This window comes from Gobius niger (genome assembly GCF_951799975.1).
Source record: "Gobius niger genome assembly, chromosome: 21".
Taxonomy (NCBI): Eukaryota; Metazoa; Chordata; class Actinopteri; order Gobiiformes; family Gobiidae; genus Gobius; species Gobius niger.
In genome coordinates, this window is record NC_136872.1 from 14,420,974 (window position 1) to 14,441,010 (window position 20,037).

General features: G+C 44.9%; 1 protein-coding gene across 6 annotated transcripts in view; it reads right to left on the reverse strand.

Moving 5' to 3' along the window:
* ppargc1a (peroxisome proliferator-activated receptor gamma, coactivator 1 alpha) overlaps positions 1-20,037 on the reverse strand; it is a 308,069-nt gene that overhangs the window by 20,271 nt on the left and 267,761 nt on the right. For 3 of the 6 annotated variants that reach the window (XM_079580341.1, XM_079580343.1, XM_079580344.1), the window contains exons 3-5: positions 4,485-4,679; positions 2,095-2,220; positions 515-1,017 (exon numbers count right to left, since the gene is read on the reverse strand). In XM_079580341.1, the coding sequence (XP_079436467.1) occupies positions 515-1,017; positions 2,095-2,220; positions 4,485-4,679 (824 nt within the window). The remainder of the gene's footprint in view (positions 1-514; positions 1,018-2,094; positions 2,221-4,484; positions 4,680-20,037) is intronic. The other 3 variants (XM_079580345.1, XM_079580346.1, XM_079580342.1) reach the window with 2 other exon arrangements.

Genomic DNA, 20,037 nt, shown 5'->3' on the forward strand with positions numbered 1-20,037 from the left:
ATCATCAGGGTCAACATCCTCCCCACAGCCGCCCACACTGGGCCACCCCAGCTCCAGTCCAAAGCCCATGGTCATCCCTGAGTCTGTCTCTAGGTCAAAATTCAGAGGTGACAACAGGGGCCCAGAGTCAGGCTCCTCAGCCTCTTGGTTCCTAACATAATCGTTATTGTCCAAGTGTGGATCAGTCAGGATAGGTCTCTCAGACCTGGGGGGTGAATGTTTTTTGGGTGAGGCGGGTTTCGGACTGGGACTGCTTGTGTGTAGGTGGACCTGGTACTGGGCAGGCCTCTGTTTGGAGGTGAGCAGCTGGCTGAGTAGGGGATGGCCTGGCTTCTCCTCTCTTTTCTTAATAGTCAGTGTGATGTGCCTTTGTGGAGCTTGCTGGGCCGCACTGGTGTTTTTACGGCCTTGCCTGCGAAAGCCCTCACTAGCCTTAGTGGCACCTACAGCCTCTCGGCAATGCTCACAGCTGTGACTCGCCTCTCTGGGAGGGAGGGAATAAGAATGCATATACCTAATAAAGCTAGCGACAGCCAGGCGGGCCGCGTCGCCTGGCGGCCTTCCTTCTTCACTGGGCGCCCTGTGCTGTAGTTTGGGGCAGACATGGCCACAGCCCTGGGAGTCCTGATCATGGTGAGCATGGCACCGCTGCCACTTCCCAGCCCCACCACCAGGCACACTACACTCTGCAGCCCGCCGCTCACCTCGCTGCTGCTGCTGAGACGACACCGACTTCTTCTTGGCTGAACAGGAGGAGGAAGTGGAGGAGAGGGAGGAGAACGAGGACGTGGATGATGAAGAAGGCGAAGAGGAGGAGGAAGAGGCACCTAGACCCAGGACACTCTTGTCTCTGCTACTGCCGGGCCCCCAGGGCCCCCGCGCCTCACTGGCTTTGGTGTGCAGCAGGATGTCATCGGTAGCTGTCAGGTATTTGAGCAGCTCTGTGCAGGGCCGCCTCACTGGCCGGTTCTGTTGGGTCGAACCCCCGCGCGCTTTGCCGTTCCATGGGCTCTCCGTCTGCTCAATAGGAGGGAGAGAGAAAATCATCTTATTTAGTTTAAGTGCAGCTGGCAGTTAGGAATATTTGAGTTTTAAGTGCACACAGACATAAAAGAAGAAAGGGACTGGGACTGGGGAGAGGCTAAAAGTGATTCAGACAGCCTGAGCACAGTGGTTGCCCAACTGTCTGGGAGGCATTGGTGGGGGTGCAGTCCGCCCATCATCTTAATTGCGTGGCCCTTGGAGCACCACCACGCCGCTCTGTACGCACACCATGTCCTCCGGGAGCCCTCATTCGCTGTGCTCCAGAAACAGATGACTCAAAGGCACAGTATGAAAATAGAGCGTGTGGAAGGTTGACGCTACGTACAGCCACACAAATCTGTGTTTACCGCACTATGTCACATGCACATGCTTCTCTCCATCCAGACGATTTGACGCACCGGGGAAAGCAGAACAAATACAGATTTCAGACTTTTTTTTTTTTTTTTCCTCAAACAAGAGCAAATGATGACTCGCTGGAAGCTAAATATGACATCCAACATGGAGCGTGTCATGTCCTGATGCCAAATGCAAAGAGATTACCCAAATCACACACTTCATTTATTCACATCCACAACCATACGATACTTAGGCTGACTGGCGTTCATCTTGATCGGCCCCACCCTTTCAGAAGACACAACTCTTTGGAGGGCCATCTAATATGAATTTGAAGTCTGATATTTTGATCTCAATGCATCAATCTCGCCTCACAACTGCCAGGCATGTTTTTTTTTTTTTTCTTCTTTCCGACAGACTCCATACCACGGCAGATACTCGGAGACGCTAATGAGACCACAGTGTCGATGCCGCGCCTGGAAAAGCCCAACAGCAATCAGCCTGTTTTCATTACGAGATGTCCCCCGTGGGAGAGCAGACTTAGAGCACGAACGTCGTTAAAAGCGGCCACCGAAATGAAGAAGAATAAATAAATTCCACTGGAACACAGAAGAGCGTAACAAGCGGAGTGTACAGTAGGGCAAAGCTTCTTTTTATTTATTTTTTCCCCCCCCTCTCTCTCTCCCCGTAGCTACATTAGTCTGGGTGCGTCCCTACCTTGACGACGGCAGGTGGTGGTCGGATGCGGTGGTTGCTGTTGGCTGCATGGTTCTGTGCCTTGCCACCTGTGTATTGATTATAGCTGAGCTGGGAGTTTGCGGGCGCCAGGAGGAGCTTCTTCAGCTGCAAATGAACAAGAAACAAGAGAGAAAGAGAGGGGAAGTGAGGTTATCCTTGTTATTTCAATTAGACTCGGAACTCAAATATGCTAGTGCGGAAAACACAGTTATACGAGGATAGAGGATAGAATTAGAAACTTTCACTTGAGACGTTTAGCAATGCTTTTCAAGTACTGTATTTGTAATATATTTAGCGTGAGTAAGGTAAGAAGTACTAAGAAGTAACAGTGCTTTTATTTATACACATCCTAAAGTTATTACATTTGAGACACAGAACAAATGAGTGCCCGAATCACATTTTCCAACGCTGGTGTTTCATATGTACACAGCACAAAGCTCCTCTAATGTGTTGGAATAAACAGCGTGTGTAAAGGTCACGCAGAAACAACCAGTATGGAATGAAAAGGTAATGGCATTTTGTAAGTCACATTCACAAGACTCCTGCTTTGTTGCGTCATTGGCACATTTCGGTCCCTCACTCGTGTCCTCAACCTACTTTGAATTGCAAAGAAAAGTTGCATCTTGTTTGATATTAATTACATGTTGCAGCGTTTGACTCGGGAGAATTTGATTCAAGGCCCTACAGTGAAGTAAAATGCAAATTAAAGGATGTCTTAACCAGTTATTTTTGCTGTGTAAATGTGAGAGTAAATGTTTTAAAGCAGAACTAAGTAACTCGTGCCCCTTGAGGCCATAAGCGCCACTGCAGGTGTCGTAGCATGTTACGTTTTTTAACTCATGAATCGTCCATGAGAGTAAATACTACGCTGACAGAAAAGACAAAGGGAGAGAGGGACATTGTACATACAATTACACAATGGAGATCATTTTTTCCACTCAAACTTGGCTGTACATACTGTTTCAGTGGCGCTAGCCCGCAGTTAGCTTTTCCCGTTAGCCTGCTAGCTTCTTCTTCGTGATTCCATTAGTGTGCATTGCGCTCCGGGTACACTAATGTCAGCAAGTTTCAATTGTGCTTTTCTGGCCAGAGACACCAGGGGGAGATGAAAGACCCCCCAACCATCCCATTAAGTACTGAAGTACTGCTATTAGCACTGCTTTAACTATATTAAACCAGATGCTGAATGTTAGAAGTGGATTTTTTTTTTTTTTAAAGTTCCTGCACTAGTATCTATTTCTTATTTTATGTTAGTTGAACCAGAAAGTCTTTCATTCTGCTCCAACTAGTTAAGTTCATACTGAAATGAGGGGAATCCATAATGACTTGTTTGAATGCTTATGTCCAGGGTGCAAAGGATTTAGATGTGATTTCCTGCATTCTGGACCAAGCCCTGACACCTCGCAAAACAAGTGAGACAACCATGCAAATCATCACCATGACAGCATAGCTCCTCCACGAGGTGAGGTTTGTAAACTCCATAAAGTGTTTGCACTGGGTTTAAATGAACGGGGACTGTAAGCTGTGGACTAAAGCGTTATGTGATGACCGACAGTGGTGGTCATGACTGATTTCCACCAATGCTTCTGTATATGAACGTTTTTGGTAGTCACTGTCTACAAGATACCTCTATTTACTATTTAATTGTTTGCACATTTCCTGTGTATTTTGCACACCCTGAGTGTTTTACTTAAGAGCTGAATGTAACAAGTGAATTTCTCCATTGTGAGATCAATAAAGGCTTATCTTATCTTATCTTGTCCATAGCGGATGCCTAAAAATCCTCCTTTCCCTTATTATGCTTTTATGTTGCATAGCACTGCCCTGCATTGGCATAGTTTAGTCATTTTATCCAATATCATGGCGATAAATGAAGTTTAAAAATGTGCATCTCTAATAACGTTCTATTTACCAGACAAGTTTGTAAAGTCAGTTGGCAAAATATCGACCAGAGATTTCTATTCTCTTTTTCAAACACTTTAATTATGTCCCAGTTCGATTCCAGAAACCATGACAGTTACATCCGCGGTTGGCCCGAGCACACTTGTTACAACATTGAACGGGTGCCATAGTCTCACTGTTATGTAATTAGCCGCACATCCAATGCATTTATTCCTCTGCTCAGTGTATTTGCCTCAGAACACATTGTGGGAAATGTGGCCCGAGTCGGTTATGACCACACATCAGTGAGAAGAATAGTCCTTTCTGGTGCCAAGGGGTTGTCACAGTGCCTTATCTTTTGTGCACCACCGACTGGCAGCATGTACCCGGGGCGGCAGGTCTCCAAAACAACACATGTTTGGATGGTGGATATGATGATGGCAAGAGGAGGGGGTGTGGGGGTGGGGGAGGCTGGGCATGCGTCTTACCAGGGAAGGCTCCTCGGGCTCAGGGGTGTGCGGGGAGCCGTCGGGGGAGGAGGGACAGCTCTGGTCACTGGCATTGGTCACGTCCCCGTCTGCCAAGGCCTCAAACGAAGGCAATCCGTCCTCGTCCACCGGGATGCTGTCCAGGGTCTCTGTAAGCACTGCCAGCAAGTTGGCCTCATTTTCTTCATCTATCTTCTTAGGAAGCGGGAATCCGAGGGAGACACACACAGACAAATGGAGAGACAGAAGACACAGGGCGTTTTAGTCGGGGGGACGGTTTTGTTTTGGACTTTGTGGTGAATGCACGCAATCTGCCACTGTGGTTCTCAAATTGGACTACTTGGGCTTCTTCTGGTGAGACTTTTTCAGATGCTGCTAGAGATCATTTATCATACTGTATCTATTTAAGAAAAGCTGAAAAGCAAGCGGCATTAATGGTAGTGTGCAGTTACTAATATGGCTGTATGTAATTGCATGGGTGAAGCAAACTAGTAAAGAAGCATGCATGTTTTCTAAAGTAGAAGTATAGCCAAGTTATTAAACAAGAATTATAGAGGAATCCAGAGGTCCCAAATTAATTCCGAAAGCCTGATGAAAGGCATAATATAGCCCACTTTTAATAAAGTCAGAAGATGTATTTTTCCATTCAATTTTGTTGCCGGAGCAGAGCGGGCTGCTTTCTGGCAGCTTTCTTTAAAAAACTAAATTCCGCTTCTTGCAAAAGTGAGTCAAGCCTGTCACTCATATTTTAAGCACGCAGCTTACTGGACCAAAATAATATCTACCCCCCGAAAAACCCATTACGGAGGCTGACAAATAGCAAGTATCTGGGGAAGAGTGGAAAGAGCTTGGGTGGCTGTGGTCTGGAAACTAACATTGCATCTTTAGTGGAGGATAGCACACCGTTGCCACTACATAACCAAAGCTAGACCAAAACGTATGAAAACATGCAGTAATGATGGAAGCGTATTAGCTGTTGCTCATGAAAACAAGCGGTTCTCCACTTTTATATTTAATTTTTTTTTTTCCTTTTTTTGTGGGCTGAGAGAGACAGCTTGTTCGTGCCGCTCAGCTCCACTTTGATGTGCCAGAACAGTTGCTGCAGCTGGCCGCTTAATGGCCGAGATGATGCACCAAATGTGAGGAAAACAGACACAGAGGAGCGGATAATACCACCAGGGTTTGAAATAGATACTCAACCTAGCAAAAAAAAAAAAAAACAAAGTCTATGATTATTCACAGCTCAATTAGAAAAACCCCAGAGCAAAGTTTGCAGGTTAACGTGAACCCAGCAAGAAATCAAGTTATAGACAAAAATGAGAGAAAACAAGGCTGAAGAAGTCACAAAAAACCTATGGAAATGGGACAAAAAGTGACAAACGCATTAAAAAAGCAATGAAAATGGGTCAAAAAGGGGTAAAAAACATCCCAAATGTGCCAAAAAAGACTCAAAAAAGCATCCCAAATGTGCCAAAAAAGACTCAAAAAAGCATCCAAAATGTGCCAAAAAAGACTCAAAAAAGCATCCAAAATGTGCCAAAAAAGACTCAAAAAAGCATCCAAAATGTGCCAAAAAAGACTCGAAAAAGCATCAAAAAAGTGTCAAAAGAGACTCAAAAAAGTGTCAAAAAATACACAAAAAGTGTTAAAAAAAAGAATAAAAAAAGCATCACAAAAAGGGGCAAAAAACTAGTCAAAAAAGGAAAAAAAAGTGTCAAAAAAGGTCAAAAGAGCAACAAAAACGTGACAAAATAGGTCCAAAGAGTGACTGAAAAAGGCGCTACAGGCCTATAGGCTGTGAACTCCAGTCAAGAAGCCTTTAGATTTGGGTAAAGCTGAACTGGGAAAAAAGTGCTCGGTTCAGGCGGGGGTTAAGAGGTCAAGTCAAGACACAGTCCTAAGCGCCAGTCAAACATTTCCAACACAAACGTCTTTTTCCACGAGCGTATTTTATTTTTTTTTATTTTTTTTTGCCTCGCTCTTTAAAAGGATGTGCAAGTTGTTGTGAGAAACCCGGGGGGACTTGGAGCCGGCGGAAAGATAAACAGCCTCATCACCATGGGACATTACGTGGCTATCCCAACAAGAACAAATCCCTTCATGCACACAAGTAGATTAGCATTAGCCACCATGATACGCGACGACGAGGTGCTCCAGCCTCCCCCCCCGTCCTCCTCCTCCTCCTCCAACCTCCCCCGCTGGCTGCTCCTCTGCATCCACCGTGAATTTGTACCAATTTCAATGCCTTTCCTTCCTCTTGTTTCCATTTCAAGATAACGCCGATACCTTTTGCTCGCTAGCAGCCGGGCGAATGAGACGTTCATTTAGTAGATTTTCCTTCCAACATTATTAAAAATGATAAAGGGGGCATATTTCAAGATAAGCCAACACAGAGGGAGGGGAGGGGACGGGGGGGGTGGCTTTTGGGGAAGAGCCTCGCAGGAAATTGCCCGGTATGATGTGGCATTCTGTCTAATTACTTGCCAAAAATCGACGCAAGCCAAAAAAGCCGGTCTCGCTAAAAATGGTGTAGCCTTTTTTTCGAGCTATTACCTGGGCATTAGGATCGGCAGGGTATTAGCTGTTGATGGAGCTTTTAGCCTTTTCTTCGCCTAAATATACAGCCCACGGATGAGAAGCCGGGAGTTGGATCATTTTAGATTATGACCAATAAGTGTGTAATGAGAACGCCATCTGTGTAACCTCTATAATGCCTAAAGTAATGCATTCCCTAAAGTGGAGATTTGGCACTAAAAAAAGTATGTTTAAATACAGAATCCCTGATCATATAAGGTAGAAGCAGTCTAAAAGTCAGAATGTATAAAATGTAAAAGAAAAAACAATACAACTAGGAATATTTGGCAGATTATTTACATTATGCATGTGTCAATTTGAGAAAATTCAAAATGCTAGATAGCAAGAGAGGTTTCTAGGGTTGGGAATATTCAGTGAGAGCTCGCCAGTGTAATAATTTCAATCCCTTGCGAGCAGCTTCCACCAGCCCAGTTCCCAGCGGTGCAGTGTATGACGGAGGATAACCCCGAAGGGACTTTCATATTCTCAAAGAGACACTTGTAAAAGTCTAAGTCGTGACTGTCCTCCACCTCCTCCTCCTGCTGCTGCAGCTACGGGTCTGAGGGAAGTCACTCTCAGGCCAAGTGGGGATTTAGAAGCGGCCTTCAGAGCAAACTGCACTGATCTTTCGTAACTGAGAGGAGAGAGGGCGATGTCGGGCTGACTGTCCATGAGGGGGCGCTGGAGTTGAAGCAAACAAACCCGTGCAGAAAATCAACTACTGTGTTTAAGCCAGACGTAAGGCAAGTGTACCTGTGCCAATATTAACATTGCACATTTTCTTTTTACAGGGAAGGCTTCTGTGGACACTTAAAGGGACTACATGGAGTTTAAACATGTTCAAATTCTGCATTTTCCTCCCCATACATGTTCCAGCCATGTCATAAGGTGTAGAATGAGCCCAGACATAATCACCACAACTGCCTCACAAATCCTGCACTGTCACTCAAATAGTTGTTAATTCGGGTCCAAAGCACAGGCTTAATATAGAAGTTGCAGTTACCCATAAGACCCGAGGTGGCAGTAGTGAGTATAAAAGGGCCAACTTGCTTCTAGCCCCTTTAACATTTGGGATATGGTCAAGTGTAAGGTGAGGAAGAGGCATAGATACAGACGGCATCTCTGGAATCGCCCATATATGGTCATGTTTGAAAACAGTTAAGGGGGAAAACAATTTGGAGAAAAATCTAAACTAATTATTAAAAAACTATGACAAATGCTGAATTATGAATATAGTTTTTAAGTAAATACAGCTCCAAAGACATGGGGAGGAGCAAAGTGGTTCAACAGCCCATAAATACATAAAAAATGGGGAATGCTAACATGATGCTACATGTTAGCATCGCGCTAATGCTAACGCTAGCTACGACTGCCGTTTTTTCGCTTCTACTAAACAATCTGCTGTGAATAAACATCGATATGGACCCGATTCAGACTTGACTTTATTTGTATGTGATAAATAACTTTATATTTCGCCAGAAAACGGCTAAAAACTGTGACAAACTGTGTTTTCCCCTGAAGATTTCCCCTCGGCGAAGCCACGCCCCCTTCTATGACGAGACGCCGTCTGTATCTATTGTATCTCCCTGTACAGTTGCGTGATACAACCTCAGTCATATTACAACAACTACTGGAAGACTAATATCAAGTGTCTCCAATTCAAATACCAACTAATATAGAGTCAATATAGAGAGGAATCAGGAAGGGCATCCGTCAAAACCCCACACAAATCGTGCAACACTACATTCTATAGGTGAGGAAAAGAAGGGCTTGAAATTATCAGCTGACGATTTAGGCTTTTGTTACTTCTTGAACGGTATGTGAGTGTGGCGGGACATAAGGAACGGCGCCTAAAAAGGTGGATGCCAAAATAACCTGGCAACGTGCTGCCGACTACGTCCATTTATTCTGATTACAACAGCAGCTGCTGAGAGGAAAAGGGGGCAGCGAGAACAAAGGAGAGGAGAGAAAAATTGTCTCGGAGGGAACACTTTCTTGCCCATCCCGCTTAATGGACCTCGCCGAATTAAAGAGATCTTAACAATCCTGGGCTAATTGTGGGATCACAATATATTAACCCCGCCGCAATTCTAAAGGGTGCCATTTTCAGGCTGTTTTATTCCAAATGCTTCAATGAGCCATAAAACATGCTGGCAAGTGCTGGCACCGTCTCCCCCCCTCCGTCACCCAAGCCTCCTGTGGCGGTGAGGAGGAGAAAAAAAAGAAAGAAAAGTCCAGTAGTTGATTATTAGGTGAGGCCCTTTTGTTATCAGACAGCCTGTCTTTGAGATTGTCCTTGCCTTTAACTCTTTTATTGAGCTCCACCACAGCATTGTGTCCCCAGAGATACTATTCACACAGCTGATAAGAGGGTGAAGTTTTAAACAAACACGCGGCCTGCGACGCGGGGGCAAACGGCCAAATTAAATCGGCTAATTACTTCTTGAGGATTCCAAGCATGCAATATGTTTGCCAGGGATCACATTTAACATTTCCTTTTTTTTTTAATAGAAGCAGTATTTACATGTTAAAAGAAGCCGGAAGAAAGTTACAGCCTGGAACTTCACTGGAGCGTATATGGCCCACACAATGTCATGGGGCTGAACACAGGGTGTATCAGGAGTGGAATTGCATGAAACCGGAACAGGAAAGTGTGGAAACATAGGGGAAAAAGAAATGCATTAGGGATGTCTTTGTACTGTGCAAAAGTGTCTCTGCAACTACTTCCAACTCACAAAGATACAGCGGGCCTCTCATTGGGCAGCGCTGCGCTAATCTCAACAAGAGGGCCGAACATGTGACTGCCACTCACTCACAGATATAATATCAGGCATTTAACGGGTCATCTGGTATTTAAAGTACATTTCATTCACACCACTCTTCTCTCTTCCTCATCGCCCCTCAAATGGTAACCAGCTGCTCGTGACACAAAGCATCCATAAAATACAGCTGACTCCCAGTGATGGATATTAATATATCGTCGATTGCTTCATTCCAATTAGCCACAGAACTCTTTGAATTCACGCTCAGGGTTAATGGTCCTCTCCTATGCAGGCTTTTTTCAAAAATACTATGGCACAACTTGAGGATCAAAGTAAAACTCCTTTCTTCTTTACGTGTGCCAGTGTTGCCATTAAAAGGACTAGAGGTAAGAGGAAGAAAGTGCAGCGCCTTCCCCATCAACACAAGAGAAGCGGGCGGCGGATTTGATAAACAAATAATGTCATTCTGTGTGATTATCCCTGTGGCCCCCAGAATTTGGAACAAATAAATCAGTGTCAGGACCGTGCTGTTAAGGGGATCGGTCGGGCCTGACACGTCGCCTGGTCGCCTCGGCTGCAGCATATGGCGACGGAGGAGGAGGCGGTGAAAAAAAAGTGTGGGGGGGGGGGGGTGCGAGCGGGGCGGGGAGGACAGGAGACGGAAGGTATGAGGAGACAAATCAGCGCAGCCAGCGGAGACGTCTGGTCATTTAGCACGGGCTTACTGAGATGGAGAGAGGGTGATTATGGGCCGTACCGAGACCATACATAACGCCGCTGTAAGCGCCCCGTGTGGCTCACTCCGATGGTGTTCCAAATCATAAAACTAAATGTGAAGACGACGTTATACTTAAGACTGGGTTCGTACCACACGGCTTAAGTAGTGTTCTGATTTACTACGCGGGTAATAGTGTGCCTTGCATTTCGGGAGCTGTTTAAAACCGAACTCGCTGCTTCAGATCTTTGGACGCAAATCGTTGGGAAAAGTTCATTTGAGATCAAGGAATTCAACCCAGAACCCCTACACAACATAGCCTCAAACTTTAGTGTCCAGATTCCCTAGTCTGCACGTAAAAATCCACTTTTGTCCATCTTAATAGAAATCAAGCATCCGCTGCCAGGTCATTGTCATTCCGCCCGCACACGCCGCCGTTACCGCTCTTTTAAATACAAAATGGCAACGATGAAGCAGTGTTTGCATGCCAGATGTCCGTTACTGTCGAGGATTCTACACGCGAGCGCCATATTCGCGGGGAAACTGCCCATACTGTCGACATTAAAGCTCGGGACATCTCCGGGGGGACCATTTGAGGAAGTTACTGCACTGTGAGGAACGAGAGAAGGAATCGGGAAACCAAGAGAGGATCTAGAAAACTGATAGAGGTTTGATCCAAGATGGCGACCCATGGGATGAAAGTGGTTTCCCTTCTGTGGTGGTTGAAAATCTCCTGTCTTACATGTGCTGACATCAGCCCTTCCTGTCACATGGGTGCACACATGCTCCACTCCTTGCCGGTACAACTATGGGGTAAAAAAATCCCTCATATCAAGTCCTGGACCAATGCTGGCAGTTTTCTGTGGAGTTTGCGTGATAACCCTGTGTCTGTGTGGGTCTCCTCCACAGTAGGGGGCGTTCCTCATCAACCCAAAACATCCTTCCTGACTGTGAACCAATAGGTCGAGATCTGGAGATGGACAATAAAGCGCAGTCATATCGATACATTTAACAGAAAAGTAGAATGATCCGACAAACTGTGATCACACAACACTCTCTACAAGGCCACCAGGGTTGACAATCACCCAGTCCGTTGCTTTAAATGCTGGATTTTCCACACATTGTCAAGCAGCTAACCAAACAGCTCCATGCCACACACACCAATGGCGCCTCCGCGTCTCTCGCCCTCATGCCGCTGCTGTCTCCTTACTGCTGCTGACAAACATATGGTCCAAGAGTGCACTTTTACACCACCAGATAACCAGCGTCTCAATGATTGGCCACACACTCCTTCAGTTTGGCTAGTCCCTTTCCGATCGGCTTGGCACAGCAAAAACACTGATTGCTGTGATTGCTGAGACTCGGACTCACTGTGGCTTTCCCAGCGGGAGGGAGAAGGAGGAGGAAAAAAAAAACAACAACAACAGAGGATCGGGTGCCTCGCGTTCGTAATATTCAGCGAGATGCCGAGATGGGATGAGGAATGGTGCTTCCCTCTGCTTTTTTTTTTTTTTTTTTCTTGCTTTCTCCGCCTAATGGAATGCAAATAGCTGTTTGCTTAAGTCGGCAGCTCTGAATGTGCACCACTAAGCAAGGGGCCTTTGAACACGCTGTTACACTGTTGATAATGTGCTGGAGGAACAGAGGGAGGCAGGGAGGAAATCGACTGTTTTCTCTTCACACGCTGCGAAACGGACACAGCCACGCTCCCGGCCTGGGATCAGCTGCACAAGCATGTGTGTACACGAAACAACGCCGGTGAAGCACCAACGCCATCGAGAAGTGTATCGCCAGCCTCGTAGCATATACATAGCACAGTTGCTTCAGTAGTTTTTGTTTCATTCTAATCTTTAAACACTTGCATCATTATCTATGTTCTCCACCAATTAGCAGACAAGTCACAGCCAAACAAACACTTCTGTTTTCATAAAACCTTGTATATTTGAAGTCCTTAGTTGATCTTGAATGAGATCAACATCAAATTAGGACTCAAAGGGGCCTAACAGTCGTACATTTGGTCTGAATAATGTCAGAACCAGAAGAAAGCAATGTATAGAACCACTGACTTGGAAATTATATATAAGGGTAGCAATGTCTGTTCTTTTTACAATATCAAAAAAAGAAATGTCTTAATGGTACTGGAACTGCAACCATTTATCATAAAAAATACAATTCAATTACGTCAACTGGGGTCACAGATAGTCATTGAAATCACTAGTTTGTAGACGCCAATGTAAGGCACGATTTTTGGCAATTATAGATTTGACATTTACATGTATTTGCACAAAAAAACAAAATCAGTATTCTGTTTTTACAATCCTCAGCTGATCCCGCTCTCACAGACACAGGCTCCTGGACACGAGCAGCAGCAGCAGCGGCGGCGGCGGCCAATGACCTTTCAGGCCGCGCCAAGCCCATCCGTGCACTGTGCCGTTTCATTTGTCTCAGTAATGTCTTCCTCGGAAAGCCGCCAACGCTTGGAGGGCCGGGATGGAGTGGAACAAGAAGCAAGAGGTGAGCTCGGACAATGCAGAGATCCCGTGTCATCAGCGCTGCCGAATGCGAGATGAAGCAATGTCGAGGGTTTGCAGTTTTCGCTTCGTGATCCGATGGACGGTATGGGGGGGGTCCAGATCAGAGCTTAGAGCTACGGTTTTAAGGGAGTGATGTAACGCACGAGTCAACATGTCAGAAGTGCAGCATCAACCACATCAGGTTCAGCTTTATGACTCGTCAAAGCAAAGCAAAGCAAAGCATGGCGGACGATGGTTCGAAACTTGCGATGATTTGGACTCTTACTTCCTCAAAGGAGCCACCGATGTCTCTTCAAGCACAAATCGGTTTACCCTAGCCATGCGTCTTTGGTAATTTTGTCCATTTTTTGATGGTAGCTGTTAAAACCTGCATAGTACTGCAACAACGGCATAAAAAGGTCACCTATTCAATTTGCGCTCGGCGGCGACAAGGAAACACCGGAGAGCGAGCGATCTTATCAAGACGCGGCGGGGCCTCACCACTCGCCGGCCGTACAAAAAAGCTATTTGCTGATTACTAAATAAACGCATTATCTTTTACCTTGACTTCTCTTGATCCAGGTAGAAGGGTGGCCACTACCGCAGAACCTACGCCTCTTATCCGTGTCATGACTTTGCGGGGGATGTTATCAGAGATTTTGTTATCTTTTCCAATGCGCATGTGGGGCCAAACGCTTAATACTCGGCGCGCCTTTCATTCGCATGTAGTCTGGAATCGAACATTACACGATGCACCTGGTGGAGGCAGATCAAAGCCGCTCGCTCTTGGAGAAGAAGGGGGGAGGGGGTTGGGGGAAAAAAAAAATGAAAGCTAAGGTGTTCTTTGTAGCATCAATATCGAATGCTATGATCTACTCGCTCATGGATACTTCTCATGTAGGTTTTTACACTTACGCTTTACATATTGCTGACTTGACCCCGAGCGAAGGCAGTGCGGTGCTGGCCAAAAGCGAAGGGATCAATGGCCATCGACTGCTTCATGAAAAGCATCCGACACTTGGAATCCCTTACCCACAACGGCCATATAGTTTAGTTTAGCAGATATGTGTTTACATTCAGAATAACATGAAGTCAGATTTCCATTTGTACCGTCTAGTCGCCACACATAACACCGAGCCAGAGCAGGTACGATGGCTGCCATTGTGAAAAAAAAAAAAAGAAAGTTTTATAGTAAAACAAATCAATGTTTTATAGACAGCGGTGTTAGCTTGCTAAGTCCACCCAAACATTCGGCAAAGAGGAATTCATTAACCACCAGACAGTTTGGGCGCTTCCAGAGGTCAACAACTCAATCATGGCTCGGGAAAATTCATTTCAGCACGGCATCACAAACTGCTGCACACATAATTTCAGGGTAAGAAATACAAAGTTTGCTCCCCCCCCCCCCTTTTTTTTTTTGCGAGCTTATTCTAATACAAGAGGCAATTGATTTCTGCGCCGAGCGAGGGGAGTCCGAAAATGCACTGATGAAGCAAGAAATGCGGGAGAGAAGTATCAAAGTGAGATAATAAAGAGCTGCATCGGGATTAAAATACAAAACAAAACACGAAACGTTCATCTTAAAAGTGGCAGGAATGGCGACTAGACTAAATCAGGACCAAAATGACACTAACATGAAATTGTATGACCAAAACTTAACTCATACACATTGTTGCGATACAGATAATTGTGCAACATGACTCTAAGCCATGGCACTTTAATAAATAGTTTCCTCATTGTGCACTGAATGGCTGCAACACACAAAATTCCACCTTTTTTTTTTGCCACACAGCCATTCTGTATATTCATGCATCTCAGCAGAGCTAAAGGGAAGTAGCTGTTTTGAGAAGGCAATGAGTAAACGCCTAAGAGCTTCTGCTTTGACTTCAGTTTCTTCCTCTCTGATTGGCCGCCGAGTGAGTCATCCAGTCACTCGTGCATCAGCCTCCGAGTGCCTCTTGAACTATTTGAGGCCTGTGAAGACTTAAATGCTTCAGGGGGGGGGGAATAAGCTGCAGATATAAGCATGCAGTGCACATCATGAAGCTTACTCCGAACAGGGCGGGTTTCTCTTTTCTGCATGGATGACAAAGCTCTTCAAATTACACTCTCAAGTAGAGGACTAGTGCTTCACATGTACAGTACGGGAGGCAGACGCTAAAGGGAGCGTAAGTAAGTAAGCACAATAAAGTTTAAGTAGGACCAGGGTAACAACGGGGGGATTTCAGGCTCAAACTGAAGACTTTTCAAGTTTTGTTCAATTGCACTCGTGTGAGTTGTTGAGTTTAAGGCAAAAAGTTGCACCCCAAACACAGTACGATGTATTTGTGAAGTTTAAGCTTGCTCTGGAACGAATCATGCACATAATTTAGTAGCATACATATATTGTCAAAGCTTAGCAAATACATGACCAGACCAATGTGTCAAAATAAGGACCAAATCTCTAATACAGTTTTGAGTTATGAGGATAGAGTTTGTTTGAGGCTGGGTTAGCAAAAGATGTGTAAACCTCAGTCAGATGGAAGATGTCAGGATTTTTGCAATACACTGTGGCTTCTTCTGATATGGATTCGAGGCCGACCGATATATAGTCGATATTTGGAGATTTTACAATATTGGCTGTTGGCCGATCTTGTGCCAAAAAAAGACGATATTTCCGGCACCGAAAATGATAGAGACTTCCAGAGAAAATTGGTTAGCTTCAAGTTTGTTAAACACAACTTTCACTAAACCTCCATCAATATGGATATGCTGCATGTCATTCTGAAGGGCACAATCTGGAGAATTCAAGTGCTAGTGCTAGTAGCAATATGCTAATGCTAATGACAACTAATCAAAGCTGGGATTGAAACTATGATTGGATCTCCTGAAGTAATAAAAGAAAATAGTCCAGTGCTGGAGCGGCCAAGTATTTGTTTTGAAAAAACAGCCAAAAATATCGGCATCGGAAAATTAACATCCCAAAATATCGCCATCGGCCTTAGAAAAATCCATATTGGTCGGCCTCTAATATAGATGTTGTGCTAATACTGCAGTATCAGTAATGTGCCGATACATTATGACGCTCTACAATTGTGATTACCCCAGAATGTCCTAACTGAATGAGATCACAAGTACCAGACTAGACTGCTTCTCCTTCTGGCTCATCAGGCACTCCGCACACCTACACTATCCCGGGATCGATGGCTGTTTCCTGGATGGAGGAAGTTGCCCGTGGCCTAGCACTAATCGCGCTTCACTATCAATCATATCTCTCCCTGATTGAAGGCTTTTTCCTTCTCCTACTCTCTCCTTCTGTCTGGCCGGGCCTCCCTCCTCCTCCTCCTCATGCTGCTAACGTTAGCGTGCGCTCACTAGTGCTATCTCTCTCACACGCTTTGTCTTCAGACTCTGATCAGGGCTTTTGTTTTATCTCTATGCAAACATTATTTCTTTTGGTCTGAGAAGATAAGGTGTTTCTTGAGTGTGGCGTTTCAAAGAGTACACTATTAACTAATACAGGGAGAGGCCGGTTCTTATCGCGCGGCGTCGTTGCTATGTGTTACGGGCGGTTACAGTGGTGTGTATTGGGGGGTGGATTATTGGCTTAGTATATTTTGGCCAGGTTCAAGTGAAACGGCCCTGAAAGGCTCTTAGCAGAGATTACCCCACGGCTAAAAATAGGCCTTTCCACCCAATTCACACAGAGCGCAACAGTCCTGATTAAGATCTGATCAATTGATTGTGTCTCTGGCCATGGTTTACACAAAACTAAATCAAAACTTTTGTTGGGACATAACAATTCATGGGTTTCAATCATATGACTTTGAATGCCATTATACATTTCTCTTGAATTATTAATTTAGATGGTAGGAAAACTGTTTTTTCAACACTACCATGGATGCGTACTGGTGTCATGTCTCCTATGTTTTACTAATGCTGATGACACTTCACAATCAAAACTCCTACTCCATGTACCATATTATCCGGAGTATAAGTCGCACCTGCCAAAAAATGCAAAATACAAGTCACTCCGGAGTATAAGTCGCACCTCGGCAACTACCTGGGCATGGAGGCATAACTGTACTGTTGACAAGCCTCTCCCGGCAGCATGTTGTTCAAGCACCCATTTTCAAACTCCGTCCTCTTGTTGTGGCCATCTAGCTCTTAGCTCGCGATTAGCTTTTTTTGGTTTCTTCACTGCAGTAAGAGTAACCTCCGCTTTTCGCCAGTCACTCACAAGTTTCTCGCTCACTCCAACCTTTCTTTCTGCTGCTCGATTACCCTTTTTTAAATCTTCAGTGGTTCAGGAGTAGCAGATACTAGTACACAAGCCTAGAGCGCCCTCTTGCGGCTGTCAGTGTGAAACATGTGAAATAATATATTTTGATATATAGTCGCATCTGTGTATAAGTCGCACCACCAGCCAAACTATGAAAAAAGTGTGACTAAAGTCCGGAAAATACAGGACGTGTATTATAGTACCAGAGGTGGAAAAGTAATATCTCCAGGCTTTGTATTGGCAGGTGAACTACTACACACAAACCCATCCTACATATTATTATCACTACCAATATGCACTATTACTACAACTACTACTGCTGCTGCTGCTACGAAACCAGTGTTAACCAGTGTTAGCAAATGATATACATAGAAGACTAAATCAAAGCCAAATGATTGGACACATAAAAATCTAAACAAAAGTAAACTTTTCCACCATTGCATTACTTCAATGTCATATAAACAGCCTATTTGTTACACAACACGCAGAACCACAGTGATGAGAGGCGACAGAGGGTACAGCTGGGTTCAGCTGGGCTCAACACTCCAAGCCTGGCCTCCACGGACAGCACAGCCCACTGGGAGCCACGAAAGTGTGAGATGGGGACAGCAAACGGAGCCAGCGCCCGCCACACAGCCACCAAAACTAAAAGACACCCCCCGTGGGCCTTGCTTTTTGGCTACTTCCTGCTACCATCCATCCGTTCTCTCGGCTCCACTCGCCACTCCTTCCAGCCACCATTGTCCAGATTATGTTTGTTTAGCCACTGCATCCTCAAGCCCAAGCCAGGAACAAATGCTTTTGCCAATAAGGGAGTGGAAAGACGGAAAAGCCCCTGCAGTGCATCGCGGCTCTTGTTGTGAAGTGGATTTGACAGAAGCTGCAAGACCACGCGTCTCGGGACATCTTGAGCTTGCGTCTCATTTTAGCAAAAAAAAAAAAGAGAAGCGCGTCAGTCCCGCAGAAGAAGAAGAGGACTGCGGGTTCAAAATAAACCGTGACAGAGACGGGGGGAGATGAGGGAAAGAGTATTCTAATAAGGAGTCACTTGAAGAATATTATTTTATACAGTGCGGTATGGTAATTCACACACACACACGCCGTAGCCGGAGCTGGTGAGCTGGTGCGGGTGTGGAAATGTCAGAATACATTTGCAAAATAAACATGGGAGAGGGAGTAGCAACAGTGACAATGAGGGTGGCTTTTGTATATATGTATGCGCTGGGAGCGAGTGAGCGGGACCGTTTCTGTTCTCTTTGGCACATGTTTTTGGTCACAACGTCAACAAATGCTGCCTCCTTTTTCCAGAAAAAAAAAAAAAAGCTGGATATTTTTTCCAGGCAAGTTCCTCAAATTGTATTTTCTGTTGCTAAGGAAACATCGAACTTGCTCGCCTTGATTACGACCCTTATTCTATGTTTTTGTTCACAAGAAAACATTATCTTTACCCCTAAAATGATATCAACAGGGGAAATAAAGGTGCAGCAGGCCAACGGTAGAGCGGTTTGTGCTGGTGCCTCTCAACAAGGAGGTTCGTGCAGATCTTAAGGCAAAAGCTGAACTGTCTGAATTGAATGAATGCGAGAGAGAATGGTTCAGAGAGTATTCCATATGGCAGATGCCAGAAACGACCAACAAACAAGCCTGCCGCCCTATCCCTTGATATTTACAGCATTTCTCCCCACACAAGTAGCTTTAAAGCTCTCTTAAGATTGCCCAATCAATGTAATCTGCTTTGCTTATCGAGCATCTGTCCCCAAACGAGCAAGACAAAGACCATAATGCTTTTGAGACCACTGCAATCACGTCCGACTGGAGTGGAGCGTTCCCCCACCAACATGGCTGCCCACATATGCTCCTCACATGTCACTGTACATCATCCGCTAATGCTTTAAGCCCTGGTATTTTGATTTTACTACCTGCAAAGCCCATAACCTTTTACTTCAAATCCCCGGGCTTTCGCTTCTGCTGGCGGAAGTCCAGACATTTTCCGACTTTTTAGCATGCATCTGTCGTCTATGGAGATGCTTGTCCTCGATTTGATGTGATGGGGTTATGTCTTCTTTCTGAGGAATATCGTCTGGGCTAAATATATTCAATCATATAAGAAATGGTGAATGGATTACTACGAATCTATCCACAGTCAATATGCAAAATAACACTGACGTTGCAAGACAAGTCAAAATACTGTGTGATAGCAGGCTATGGCAGATACTGCATCACTTAAACTGTCTGTAGTTTCCATGATGCTCTTCTTACTTACTTCGAACTAAAACTGCTACAACTGCAATTGCCGACATTTCATTTAAAGTACTTAAAAACATTACGCAACAAATCCGCTACTCGTGCTACTTCTGCCACATCTATTACAAGGCCTGTCTCGATAAATTGGAAGTCCGATATATTGAGGCAGGAAAGTATCGCGATAAATGATGTTATTGACTCTAGCGATACTTGTCAACTCTAAAACGTAGATCTTAAAAAATAGGGTGAAAGTCCTAATAAATGTACAGACAACAAATATCGAGCCCAGAAGTATATCGTCCTATCTATTACTACTGCAAAATCGTTCATTTTCAGTTCGATTCTAAGGCAATGTGGGACTTTCTGTGTGGAGTGTGCATGTCTGGATGGTTTTCTTCCGGTGTTCCCTATAAACGCAAAGCTAATCCTACAGCTTGCTAGCCAAAATCATTTCACTACCACAGGTTTTTCCGGGACACAAAGG